The sequence below is a fragment of the Melanotaenia boesemani genome, chromosome 21 (assembly GCF_017639745.1).
Source record: "Melanotaenia boesemani isolate fMelBoe1 chromosome 21, fMelBoe1.pri, whole genome shotgun sequence".
In the NCBI taxonomy this organism is placed as follows: domain Eukaryota; kingdom Metazoa; phylum Chordata; class Actinopteri; order Atheriniformes; family Melanotaeniidae; genus Melanotaenia; species Melanotaenia boesemani.
Genome location: NC_055702.1, coordinates 22,941,399 through 22,955,842, shown reverse-complemented (window position 1 = coordinate 22,955,842; position 14,444 = coordinate 22,941,399). Strand labels below are relative to the sequence as shown.

Below are 14,444 nucleotides of genomic sequence, written 5' to 3'. Positions count from 1 at the left end.
AATTATGATATATGAAACATAGTTTTACTCTGTATTTCAGCATTAGGGAGATTTCCTTTTTTTATATTTTCCCAGCTATGACCCTGGGGGAAATACTGCTCTATGTCATGGCTTTGGTCTGCAGAGCACCACTTTGCATTTGCCAGTTGAGTATGTAATGATGCATATGACTCTGTTCTAAATGCTGTCCATGAATCTGGGGTCAAAGACAGCTTTTTAACACATGCTAATTAAGTCTTCAGCTCACCTAAGCCCTGTTTCCACCAACAGATCTGGGTCGGTATGCATTTTAATGCATTTTCACAGACAAAAAATGGGATCCACTGATTGGTTGACGGAGTCATCACTTTCTGTGTGAGTCAGTGCTCACAACAAAGCGGCAACAGCAGCATATTTGAATATACAGTAGACTTTTTCTTGTTTAAAACTACATGCCAAGAAGAAAGAACATAGACTACTGGATGTCAACCATTTTCCATGTTGCATTCTTCTCCATTTCGAGGAAGGCGTCTAAGACATCACACTGTGACACATTTATCACTATCTGGCTAAAAACACTGCCTACCAGGAAAAGGTACGGTTAGGTGTGGACACGCAGCAGAGATCAAACATTTTTCAAGTCTTTCCTGAAACTCATCGTGTCACCTAACCCCCACATGGTTCAAGCATGTGCAGAAACAACAGACAGCACAGAAACCAACAGAATGAGTGTAGACAAGGTTGTTTTGTTCCTGCTGATCCGGTGGTGAAAAGATTTAAACCACCCCTCTCAATCAATTTGAAAATTCTTTCCGACTGAAGCTGATTGAATAAGCTGATGTGTATACAGACGGATTCTAACTGGAGATTTGATCGGATCAAAAGAGCTCCATGTAAATGCAGCTACTGACCCCTGATCAGTGAAACAACCTTCTGTTGGACGATTTCCTCTCAAATGGCTGCTCATAGTCGTGGCAGACGTGCTGGCTTTACCTGACAGAGGTTGCAGCTGGCCTCATTTTCGTTTACTCTCTTGGAAGATTAGACTTCTATTTCTAAGTGAAACAGGAAAATAATCTTCTAGCATTTCCTTCTTCTTCTCTGTTGCCATTGTTTGGAAACTTCTGCACTTCTTGTTCTTTTTAACTTTAAAATCCTCTCCAGACTTGGGAGTCATTTGTCGATACCAATTCTTACTTTCCTAACTCGTTATCCATCACTGATGTTGAACATGATTTATTACCCAAGACATGTCCTTCAAAGTGAGTTACCAAACTTTGGTTTCATTAATAAACTTTTGTTACCCCACAGAACAATGCTCCCTTGCTTAAATCCTCACAATGGCACCCCATCGGAGTGAGTGCAGGATGACGAACGGTGACAGGAAGCCAGATAGTGCTGTGTCGGGAGAGGCTGATGGTCAAGAGGCTGAAAACCAGAGAAGGCTTAGGCTGAGATGAAGTGCATGACTTTGAGAGGTCACTAAGTGGTGGGGAGTCACGTCTCAGCCTATCTTTAAGTTAAAAGACAGCAGAAAAATCTCTTGGACTGGACGTGATGGATCAGTTCAATGTAAAAGCCAGATTGGGTTTCATTTCATGACAAATCACAATCAATCTCAAAACAAGTTCACTGGATAAAAGTTGGCACTCAAAGTTGGTTAAATCAATACATTGATACTTACAATATCAATACTTACAGAAAAAACATATATAAAACCATATGAGTTGTTTTGTATTGCTTCTGAGTTACCAAAAACTTTACCTTGGTGACATTTTTCTGACATGGGTGCATTCCCACCAGGATAGTCCAGGGAACTCGGATCGACTGGGTGGGAATACCAAACATTTTTGCACCACTCGTTGGTTTGATTTGCTTTCACACTGCACTTTACTCAAGTGGACCAAAACACCTGGACAATGGCACATAGTTACAACTACAGCCCAACTGATTTATTGGCTAGCCGATTAAATCGGGCGATTATTGCCCTTTCCAAAATAATCGTGACTGGCCGGAGTTTTGTTGATTAAGCGTTGATATAATCTTAATTTATATTAAAACAGAAAATGTTGTGAAATGTCATAGTTGTGTAGAATGATGTCATTGCGCCGTTTCTCCACTAGATGGCGTTCCGACTCCATTCAATCACTAGTCCTCACCGCAATAAGTCCTGCAGCAGCTAGAGCCAGGCAGCAATACTCTATAGTACTACGACAGGTACATTTGTAACAACGCTGAAAAAATTAAAGGCAAAATAAGTAGCATTAACACCTAGTGATTTAAATCAGAATTGCAGTCGAAAGAGAAAAACACGGAGCGTTCTTCCTCCCTCCTCCTCAGAGAGTTTCGCGTACGTTGCCAGTTTGTGAGAGGACTTTTTTTTATTTACAGTCTGTGAAGGACGGAGAACATAGCACCAAACATCATGATGAGGAGCGAAGATGATTCACACAGAGTAAGTTGCTATGCTTTGCAATGCTAGCGCTAATTTCACGCGCTAATTTACGTTAGCATAGAGTGTAAACAAAAACTACATTAATCAACAAATGCCACGCAGCCGCAGTTTTCCCTTAGTCGCACTTTTAATTATTAAGTTGATAGTATTTTCTTAAGTTTATAAGGACAAAGACAGTATTCACTTGACCCAAACATCATTACATTTGTTGTTGTGAACTAACAGGCCACCCATTTACTCCACTTACACATCCACACAGTCACACAAATTAATTTAATGAGTGCCAAAAAATAAATTAGACTAAAATCTTTGTAAATCAAGATAAACTTTTCGGTTAATTTAAGCAGAATTCCGGTGTTTACCTGTCGAGGAGAAACTTTGCCAGCTCAGACTTCTCCACCTTTCAAAAGATTCTCCAATATTGATCCTCGTTTTATTCCATTTTTGGTCGTTTGCTTTTTTAGCAGGATGTTGAGGCTTTTTAGGTTTTTCTGAAACTATTTCTGGTCCGCTTCTTTTACTAGCTTCCATACCTGCACGCTACTGCTCTTTTGCCGACATAAAATACCAAACGCTGCCTTGTTGTTGCTAGGCAACCGTGGGGAGTCGCATATGATTGGTTAAGGAACCAGGAAGTTGGAAAACGCAGTGCACCCAAGTTATTTCCGCACAGAACTCTTATTTTGAAGGAGACAGATTGTTTATTAGGAAGCTTCATTTTATCCCTCGCAGCAAATGAGAACATTTTAAATTATTTTTAAGAAAAAAATCCCAGTTATTCAGCCTTTAAGAATGATTCAAGATGTCTCCAGTTTCACTCTGTTTGCCTTGTCATGATTCATGCTTCGTCGTTTCAGTCATGCTTCACGTTTACGTTACATTGCTTAAGCTGTGCTAACCTAGCTTAAGTTACTTCCTGTCTGTTTATGTCAGCAATAACATCGCTGTGGTATTCCAACCTAGCATATTATTAGCCAACAGCTTAAAAGTCAGTAAGTAAATGCAGAAATAACATAAGTGTACAAAATATTTGAGAGTACAGAACGAGCATTCACATGCACGAATGTCGCCTGTCGCTTGGCTGGAGGAGGGCGGCGAGAAACTTAAACTAGAGAAACTAAACTTAACTGGCGAGGTGTTTGCAACTCGTGCTGAATAAAACTAAAGCGGTTAGGGCTGTGGGAGGAGTCTGCAGCAAAGCGCGGCAATGCTAGCGGCGCCCGATTTGCAACTGAAAACAGCACAAGTGGAAACTGCAAAGGACAAAAATTTTATGATTGTTAAAAACCCAGATTGTAATTGTGGTTAAAATTCGATGAATTGCCCAGCCCTACATGACGTCATGTTTCTTTGTCAAAAAACACTAACATGATTCAGGCTTTAACAGCAACGCACTGTGTGTGTTGTTGTGGAGTAACATGAGTGCCAGACTATTTGTGACCATTAACTGTTTAAATTTCAACGCTGTCATCATGTTTGGAAATCTGAGAAAATAGTCTCTGGTTTTTATTTTGGTTCATATGAGTCATGACTTGAATGGAAATCAAAACGATGGCGTAGAGAAAATGTGATTTGACATTAAAAGTCATCAGGGGGATGCATAAATAATGATTTGCCAGTAACTTCACTCATTATGTTGCTTATAGCATACATCTACGGCCTAAATCTAAAGATTCATTAGTACAAATGGTAGCTATATTAATGCACGCTCAATGGAAAGAAAAATCCACAATGCAAATTTTATGTAAAATAAGAACTTCTTTTATTCACCTATATTTTTTAAATTAATCGGCCGATTAATCGGTTATCAGAATTTTTTTCTGCCAAATATTGAAATCAGCATAGGCCTAAAAAAAATCCATGTCGATCGGGCTCTAATTATAACAACTGCTCACTAGAGCCAATATTCCCCAAAATCACTAATGACCAAAAAGAAAGAAGAAAATCCAGCTCATTGATTGGCCAGAAAACAGCTCGTTGTTCACTGCAAGGAAACAATAAAGCAACAATGAATTTGTTGTTTCTGAACTAACAGCCTTTCAGCCAATAGCCCTTTTCTTTTTATTATTTTATTACTTAGGGGAAACCCTCCTCTGCTCGGTCACACATAGACCATTCATCTGGCTGAGGTGACTCTAGCACCGGGATGAAAGTCTGAGACAAGACCTCAAGAGGACATCACCAACACACAAACACAAAAATGTATAACTCGACAGTCTCATCACACACACCTTCAACAGTGTGTGTTAAATGAGTCATTTCCCAGAGAGAGAAGATAAAACACCTTGTCAGTCTGCTGTATCAAAGCACGAGGAGACTATTTAAAAATAATAGCTTCATAATGGCTCTCTGATACACTAACACACTACTCCACTTCCCCCTGAATAAGCCTCAGAGCCAGAAACCTATAGGGGCAATTTAGTTCACGCAACAAACCAGGTCTTAAACATTTTAACAGCACTGACCTTTATGTTCCAGACTGATCTAATATGCTTTATGACACTGAATGTTCAACCTAAGCCTTATGCTTGGTAGTAACACGTGAAATACTGTACTGTTATAATGTCAGAGAAAAATAAAAAGGAGATGTGAAGTAGAGGTAGAAAAATGGGGAGAAAGGCCATCCAGAGAGATTTCCATGTTTGATCCATGAATCACATGATGTAGCTCGTGTTTGTTTTCCTGTAATAACCTTGAAACCTTAGAAATTCACCCCATGTCCATATTTCACATCTAATTGTTTTATGCACCAGCCCATGTACACCTCATACTTTATCTTCTTCTTTCTATCTCTGTCTATGTTTTTTTCTCAAACCACCTAAAAACAGACAGGATAGGTTTTAAAGGCACTTTTATAACTGACTTATTGCTTCAAGTAAAAATACGTGTAGAGAAGAGAAGGAGGTGTAAGACGCAGCTGGACAAAGCTGTGACACTTTATATACTGTTTATGGCAGGGTTATCTGTTTTGTTTTTATTTTAATCTCCTCAAAAACGAGTTTCCAAAGTTCAAATACACTCACCGGTCACTTAATCGGGTCCATCTGTTCAAGTGTTTATTAGCACAAATATTTAGACATGGTAAAGATGACTTGCTAAAGAAAACTCCCAGTAGATAAGAAACTGCTGATCTACTGGAATTTTTACAACCATCTCTAGGGTTTACAGGGAATGGTCTGAAGATGAGAAAATATCAAGTGAGCAGCAGATGTCTGGACCAGAATGTCTGTTGATGTCAGTAGAGAATGGGCAGACTGGCTGGAGATGAAAGAGAGGCAACAGGAAGTCAGATAAGTACTGGTTCCAACCAAGGTATGCAGAATACCATCTCTGAACACACATGTCCAACCTTGAAGCAGATGGACTACAGCAGCAGAAGACCACACCGGGTGCCTCCTGTCAGCTAAGAACAGGAAACTGAGGCTACAATTCACACAGACTCACCAACACTGGACAATAGAAGATGGAGAAACGTTGCTGGTCTGATGGGTCTCCAGTTCAGCTCCACATTCCATGGAAGGATGGCTGTCAAGAAGCCATTCTTAAGGAAGAGAAACAGGGAGAAACTGGACTGAAAATCAGTGACAACAGGTCTGATGGAGTGATGAATCCTTCCCAGAGCCTGGATGTCAAACATTATGCAAGCAGTGTGATGTGGAATAAACCTGCTCAGACCAAATATTGACTTTCAGACTTCTTGCATTTGGATATATATAAATAAATCACCACTCCCATTTCCTGTTTCCTTGGTATTATGCAACTAAAAGAACGATGGATTTTGTACAGTACTGTAAATCATAACAAGGAGTGTTTAACTTGATCCACAGTCATCACAGTGGATGAACGAAAGTGTAAAAATCAGCTCTTTTCCAAATGGCCAATAATCTGAAGATCCACAGAAATAACCTGCTGACACGTAATCACTCCAAAACAAGCTGACAAATCAGTTAGTAATGAGCTAACATTATTGGGCCTGCTCACTTTCCACTCCTGCAGTGTACCCATTCTCAGGCCTCCACCTGGTGCTTGAAGACAGCAGTAAGACATTCAATCATTCAGCGCTATGCAAGAGCAACTGAAAACCTATGGCATCAACTCTTCAACACCTCCACAGCCTATTAACCCAGTTAGTTCCTGCAGCTACCATTCCTCCTGGAAAATTAGCTCACAGCCTCCACATGTGTCTGGCATGACAGAGTGATCTACCCATGCATGGAGACTAAACCAGGCCTGAGAAAAGAGTCTGGGTAAGCGTTTTCAGTGCTGACAGCATCCTGGATGGGGCAGTAATGAATGAGATGAGAGCTGTGGAACAAGGCCAGAGTATTTAGGCAGTGTGTAGTTGTACTGGTTTAAAATGGTATGCATTTCATCATGGATGTTGTGGAACTCTTGGCACATTTTTTTTAGCTGATTCGGTACCATTTCACACTCATTTACAGTAAGTAGGGCACAGGGCTAGCCAACAAAACGAGGACAACTGAAGTTGTGGTATAAACTCTACCAGAGATAATTTTTTTTTTGTGTGTACGTTCTTCATAAGGTTCTCAACCTAATCTACTGCCCGGATGACCAAACTACCAGGATTTATGAAGTAACCTCACCACCTACATGATGGAAAATAGGAAACCTTTTGGCATTGACTTGTCCTCAGCATTAATTGGTCACATACTGAGCAACTGATTATCATTTCTTATCCAGCACTCCCAATCCATGTCAGGATTTTCTCATAACAACATCTATATAAAACAGCACTACATAACTTTCAGACCCTAATCTCTGTGCTTCTGAATCAGTTTGATGTCACAGTGACATTTATTATGTGCATTCCTGGAGCTGTCATTGCCCTGCAGTGTCCTGAGGCTGGGAAACCACAGTTCACAACTTTTTTCCCAGCCCAAAGCATCATGTGACAGCTGCTTTTTGCTTCGCAGCAAGACAAGAGTCAACATTTAACTGACTTTTACCAGTTGGAGAGTGCTCAGAGAAGAGACAGGATGCAAGATGGAGCACCAAAGTATTAAAGTCTGCTAAAGTTCAGCAGAGTTGCTTTAAAGAACAAGCTCCATTATAGCTTAAAGTTCTCATAGTTTCAGAATTTACCAACTTTGCTCTCTGACTGCAGGTTTAGGTGCGGTTCCTAGACTTTTTAAAAGCAGAATGGGAGGTAGAACCTTCAGTTGTCAGACCCCTCTCTGTGGAACCAGTGTATGCATCGGTCCTCTCAAGGTACTCTGGCGCCCTCCTACAGTCCAAAGACATGCATGCTAGGCTAATCGGTCCCCTCAAATTCTACCTAAGAGTTTCTTTGTCTCTGTGTTGGCCCTGTGTTGGACTGGTGACCTGTCCAGGGTGTACCCTGCCTCTCGCAAGCTAACTGCTGGATAGGCTCCAGCTTCCCCACGGCCCTGAATAGAAATAAGTGGTCTAGAAACTGGATGGATGGAAATATATGACATTATTATTGTCATCAACTTGTGTTTCTTTTTTATTTTCTCAGCAGCTATCTCTGTAAAGAGTTATGGTGCTTATTGACCCATCTTTTCAGTCCTCTCTACCCCGTATCTGGTTGAGGCAGATGTCGGCCTGTCATGGTTCTGGTTCTGCTGGAGGTTTTCTTCTTGTTAAAAAGAAATTTTTGCTCTCCACTGTCATCTGCCGCCCAAGTCATACTAAGGATAGGGGGATTAAATCTAATAGTAAATTTAATGCAATCTGCTGGTTTCCTTAGAGAGGCTTTTTTTTTGTTTGTTTGTACATGGGTGGATGAGTGGGTGGGTGGGTTGGGGTAATCAGAATATAAAAACAATATTCTAATTATGGTGTTTATACAAGTTCTAGACAGAAAACTGAACAGAGCAGTTCTCTGGTTTTCCTTTGACTCAGAAGTGCTGCAATATGATTTATGGCACAGCTGTTCTCACATTTTGCCTTTTAGATTAAGTCAAATGATGCGATTCGTCTTTATTCACGAGTATAATTATGTTCTGTCAAAAAGTATGAGATCTTCTCTTCTTGTAGACAGTGTGGCTCTCTGTATGATGAAAACACCTTCTTCACATGGATTTGACAAAACTTATAACCAGCTAATACATCTGATGATCCAGATCCCTGTATTTGACTGAACTCCCACCACTGTCCTGCTCTCGTAAGTCCTTCATTTTTTTACCTGACTGGGATGAAAGTTTTTCATTATTTTTTACGTTTTTGTGCAGAAATAAAGCCTGAGAACATCTTGTCAAAATAAATCATGATTAAAATTTCTTTAATAATTTCCAGACATAAAAATGAAAAGAAAACCAAGCAAAACCTTGGGAATGCTAGATCCTTTCAAGGAGATTTCAGACCTTAGAAAGCTGAGGCTCTCTTCTCTCTGCACTGTCAATCTTACCAGGAAATCACTCTTCAACAACAGACCCTCTATAATTCGATTTAAATATGGCAAATCGTGTTTGAAATATGCTCTATGATACAGGCTACAAGTGAAATCCAATAACATGCCTGTTGCAAGTCAGTGCAACTTTATCATAACCAGGTTATTGAGGTGCATGAAAGCATGTTCTCTGATTTCTGTCTGTAACCTGATTTACCCAGATGTCAGGGTTTCCTGTTTACGTATAAACAGTTAACCTTCCAAGGAAGATAGTGAATGTCTTTTGCTTCTGTAGCTTAAACTTACAGAATAATAAAAGCAGTCTGCAGAATCTGACAGCGTTATGTCATCAAGGAAAGAAAGAGGTGACATATTTTTGTTTTCAATCAAAGTCAACTGTATGTTAACAGAAATAGTCAATCAGACAACTCTGGTTGCTGGTACCAGATGGGCTGGTCTGAGTATTTCAGAAACTGATCTACTGGGGTTTTCACACACAACCATCTCTAGGGGTTACAGAGAATGGTCTGAAGAAGAGAAAATATCCAGTGAGCAGCAGCAAAGTGTCTTGCTGATGGCAGAGAAGAGTAGGCAGACTGGTTAGAGTTGATAAAAAGGCAACAAGAACTTCCATAATGGCAAGGTCTGCAGAACAGCATCTCTGAACACTCAACACGTCCAGCCTTGAAGCAGATTCAGATGGTAGTTAGAATTTGGTGGAAACATCATGAAAACATGGATCCATCCAGCCTTGTATCAACAGTCCAGGCTGCTGGTGGTGTAATGCTTTAAGGGATATTTTTTCAGCACACCGTGGTCCCCCTTAGTACCAACATGGCCTGGTTTAACCACCACAGCCTACCTGAGGTTTGTTGATGACCATGTCCATCCCTTTATGACCACAGTGTAGCATCTTCTGATGCTACTTCCAGCAGGAGAATGCACCATGTCACAAAGTTTAAATCATCTTCAACTACTTTCTTGAACATGACAATTACTTCACTGGACTCCAACGGCCTCCAAAGTCACCAGATCTTAATCCAATAGAGCAGCTTTGGGATGTGGTGGAACGGGAGATACATATACTAGAAATCAACTTTTAAATTGGATGGTCAGTTTAGTGGAGACTATTTATTAAAGGGTTAATATCGGGATGCTGCTGTGCATGAAAATGTAGCCAGTAATATGATACTGCTAGCATATGCACCATCATTTAGCATTATAGGCTTCATGAAATTAGCAAAAATAACCTTTGACATTTTACTAAGGAATTAAAATCCTAAATAAGTTTGTAAAACCAGCACCAGCCCACTTCTAACAAAAAACCTCTACCAAGTTTCAGCAAAACTCTTACATCTGTTGCACCTCCATCTGGTCTCCACGGTAACAAGATCGGAGTATAATCTGATGCTCGGCATCCCACAAGTGTTCCCTGAGGAAGTTCGCCGCCTGCACCGCTCTCTCCAGCAAGGCCTCGTCCCCCAGCACGGCTCCAACGCGAGCATAGGCGGACAGCATCAGGCCTGTCGGGGAGGAAGCAGTGGCGATGATGATGATTAGGCAGAAAACCATTCTTAAAACATCATGTCTCTTTCAGCCGAGGCGCTCGAGTGTAGCTATCCCCCTGCCCCTCTCTCTCTCTCTTTGAAGTTTCCCCCTGTTCTCTCGTCTCTCTCTGCATCCCTCCCTCTACTCCTCTTTCATGTAGTGTATCAAAGCCACCGGTGCACAGCCTGGTCTTCAAAGTGTTGCAGCAGAGGACAGGTGATTAATGGAGGGGTTTGTTCATTAGAGAGGAGGAAGATGCTCGGGTCTAATTGGAAAGTTCTCAGGATCGGAGCGCCTCATTACCTCGCTAACACACCGTCCTGAGACGTCAGCCTGGGAGATAAGTTTGTGTTTGGTTATGTGTGCTTTCTAGTAATTAACAACATCCGAGACAATGTGCAAGACAGTGTTAAATCAAAGTAATCTGCTCAGGTTTTTGACAGTGAGGATGATTAACTACACTGAATCAGCAAAGATGTCATCTTTGTGTTAATTTACCGTTCCAGGAAGCCAGCATCTTGGAGTCCAGGTGTGGGCGTGGCCGAGTATTCCTCACTTCTGCCATTTTGGCTCTGGCAGATGCCAGGAGCTGGTTGGCTTTCTCAACCGTGATGCCAAAACGAGCAGCTGTAAGCTCAACGGAGTAACGGACGATCAGCACATTCTGGCCCTGCAGCTCCCCGTGTGGGTCCTAGCAACATTAGAAAGGTGGTCTCACAAAGCGACCCTCGCTTCCTGTGACAGTTGTCATGTTAATGCCTCTGTGGACAACTTTTCACACTTCTAAGCTTCTGATTTCTTTTGTCTAATTTTCTTAAAACCATGCTATTAAATTTAAAGCCACCTGTTCTGGTGCAACGTTGCCCTGCTCCTTGACCCCATAGTGGTGTATAAAGATGTCCGCCTGCGTCGCAGCTCCGGTGGCGCCCTCCACTACATCTGGCAAGAGCTCCCGAACTTCCGAGGTTGTCCAGACGCAGAAGGCCCCCTCTCGCTTTCCCAGTCCCCCGGACACTGGGACAGAGTCTGCATCCTCTGCACTGTAGAAGCCTCCAGACTGGAAAGGAAAGCAAGAACACAGAAGGTGCCATGAAGGACAAGATGATCAGAGATAAGAATCCCGGTTCTAACTCAAGAATCTCCAGATCTGAGGTAATATTAGAGGAAACAGGAGAATCACTCAGCATGCTGCATTTCTCTTATCAAAGAAACAAGAGTTGCTGTGTAGAGGCGTGGGAAACACACCATAAAAAGAAATATAAAAACAATAAAAACTATGCAGAAAAGGGCCATAGGTTTGATAAATAATTCAGGATATTGAGATCACACAAATTCACTCAAGCTCTAAAATTTCCTGCTTTGATTCAGTTTACAACAGCATGAATAATATTCAGAGCAAGAAATAATTTACTTCCAAGTAAAATAAAGAATTTGTTTTCATAAAGAGAGAAGGGGGGAGGGGGGGGAGGGGGGGGTTAAATTAAAGAGGAAACAAAGAATTAAAAATGCAGCATGTCAGGAAATCTTTAAAAGGGATGAGTTTCAATATCAAAGGTATAATAATTATTTTAAACCAAATTCCAAGATAACATCAAATGCACTATTTTCAGTGTAATTCCTGGTGAGGACTTATAGATTTATTTGGATACAATCACAATTTGTTTTGTGTCTTTTTCTTAGACTGTTTGATTTTTATATTTTGGTTTTGGTAATTTAATTTTTTATATGTTAGGTGTGTGGTGATAGGAAGTATGAGGTTGGTTGGGGTTTTGAGATGTGGCTGTTAAATCGTATCATGACTGATGTGTTTGCATGTAATTTCTTGTGTCATTATATGTCATATGTCTAAACGTGGAGCCCAGGAAGACTAGCTGCTAAGGGGGCTCATTCACACAAATAAACGTGTTGTTTAAATGACTGTCACACAAGCAGACGACAGAAATTATGACTATATCGAGTGGATTTGTACATGCTGCATCAGGCACCGTGTAACCTGAAAATTAAACGTCTCCTTGCGATTTGCTAATTGCAACCTTGAAAATTTCTATATAAAATGTATTAATCATTCAGCCCTAACACTGTCTATTTCATATTTTTAAAATAAGTGTTCCTTAACCAGCATACCCTGGATTTAATGCTACAATCCCCTTTTCTCTAGCTGAGCTGGGGTCCCAACATGGCCTCAGAGGTGGGGGACTAGATCACCACAGTTTACTTTGGCCCAACATGGACGTGCCTATCTTAGGGAGTAACATGGAAAGGAAAAACTACCATGTATTACGAGGACATGACCACAGAACATTACGTGAATCTCCTCTCAGCACCAGAACAGCAGGTAACTGTAATCTCACAGCCAGGATGAGAATTTAGAGGTTTTGCCTCATTGAGAGAAGATCCAATACCGTGTTAATAAAAAATAAATAAAAGAGTCTATAGAAAATTTTCTTTGCTGTGGTAATTCATTAGCCTGTAATTACTTAATAAATCTTAGAGATTATAATGATAACCAGGAGCGCAGTTTTAATTGTGTGCCCTGTTTGCTGCCATCGCCTCATTAATCAAAAGGAATGAAAGGATGACCTGTGGAGGAAAGCAAAGGTTTAAAAGCTTCTCGTCAGCAAGGTCCCACCTTTAGCCCTCAAGTGCACGCACACACAAACATGCAAAAACAGTTACACACAAAGATGGTGGTAACGGCGCTGCAAAGCATTCACCTTGTCACTCAGGTCTCTGGAGACGTAGCGCAGCACGTCCTTCGCCACTTCTGCATAAAACTGCTCACCTGACACCTGGAAAACACACGGAACACACCTGCATGAGGGCCATGATTCAACCAGGAGGTAACCTTAAACACAGGAAGGTGTCATTGATCAGCAGGGTGTTCCCGGCAGCATCCAATGAGGATGCTGAGGCAGCCTCTACGTCTCCATTAAACACCAACGTTTACTGTATGTTAGTTTGTGTACTAGTTAGGTTGTTTTGTTCTTTGGTTTGTTTGTTTTTCAGCCTTTCTTGACACAAACAAAAACAGGACAATTCAGCTTCCACTCATAAGGAAACTCAAGATTCAACAGTTTGTTTTCTGCATCTTAATTCAACACTGATCCCCTATAATGAGAGGAGATTAAACACATATTTACTCTGAAGTGTTAGTTGTTTTCCAGGTCCCACAGATGGCTTTGGTTGGCTGGAGGACATGTGATCAGAGGTGAATTACCATGTGAGATACACTACAAACAGCACACACACCTGGAAAGCAGTTATGTAGGCCACAGCCAGCTGAGCCTGGTCATAAAGCATCTTTTCAAAGTGAGGAACATGCCAGGAGGAATCTGTAGAGTAACGATGAAAACCCTGTAAAAGAAAGAAAACAGATTTCATCCTGATCCTCAGTTAAAATGATTCACTTCATACTTTACTACATACTAAATAATCTAGGGCTGGGCGATATGAACCAAATCTTATATCTCGATATTTTTTACCTGAATCACGATATACGATATATATCGATATATTTTTTTTGTCAAGTAACCAAAGAGACAGCTCTAATTTACGGCCTTTAGTGCTAAAACACTTTTTTTAAGGATCAGCAGCACATGTGCATTAAAACAGCTGACTGATATTAAAGTACCTTTATATTAAATTAAATGCTCCTAAAACAAAATAAATTAAAAATAATTTTCAATGACCATAACAAAAATACAGCTGTGCAAAACGCAAAAGAAAAGATGCTTTTAACTCAAAACAAGCTATCTCGATATAAACGATATTCCCTCCTTCTATATTGCGTCTGATAGTCTCGATATATTTGAAAATCTCGATATATTGCCCAGCCCTAATATGATCTGTAAACAAAAGCTTAGCTGTATGTCCTTAACTAAAAAAAACACGAACCATTTCAACAGATTAAGGAAGGAAGGAAGGAAGGAAGAAAGAAAGAAAGGAAGGAAGGAAGGAAGGAAGAAAGAAAGAAAGAAAGAAAGCTTAATTAATGCTCTTACCCCTCAGGGAATGTCTAATCGTGTATTAAGGCTTTAAAAAAATAATAATAAAAAATTAATTTTCAAAGAATCAATGTGATAAAAATAA

The 14,444-nt window shown here is 40.5% G+C and overlaps 1 protein-coding gene across 3 annotated transcripts in view; it reads right to left on the bottom strand.

Moving 5' to 3' along the window:
- Positions 1 to 14,444, bottom strand: part of spata20 (spermatogenesis associated 20) — a 57,790-nt gene that overhangs the window by 38,411 nt on the left and 4,935 nt on the right. For all 3 annotated transcript variants that reach the window (XR_006008966.1, XM_041974512.1, XM_041974513.1), the window contains exons 8-12: positions 13,605 to 13,709; positions 13,070 to 13,144; positions 11,200 to 11,412; positions 10,854 to 11,046; positions 10,162 to 10,330 (exon numbers count right to left, since the gene is read on the bottom strand). Coding sequence is in view for 2 of the 3 variants with exons in the window: in XM_041974512.1 (XP_041830446.1) it covers positions 10,162 to 10,330; positions 10,854 to 11,046; positions 11,200 to 11,412; positions 13,070 to 13,144; positions 13,605 to 13,709 (755 nt within the window). In the remaining variant the exon portion in view is untranslated. The remainder of the gene's footprint in view (positions 1 to 10,161; positions 10,331 to 10,853; positions 11,047 to 11,199; positions 11,413 to 13,069; positions 13,145 to 13,604; positions 13,710 to 14,444) is intronic.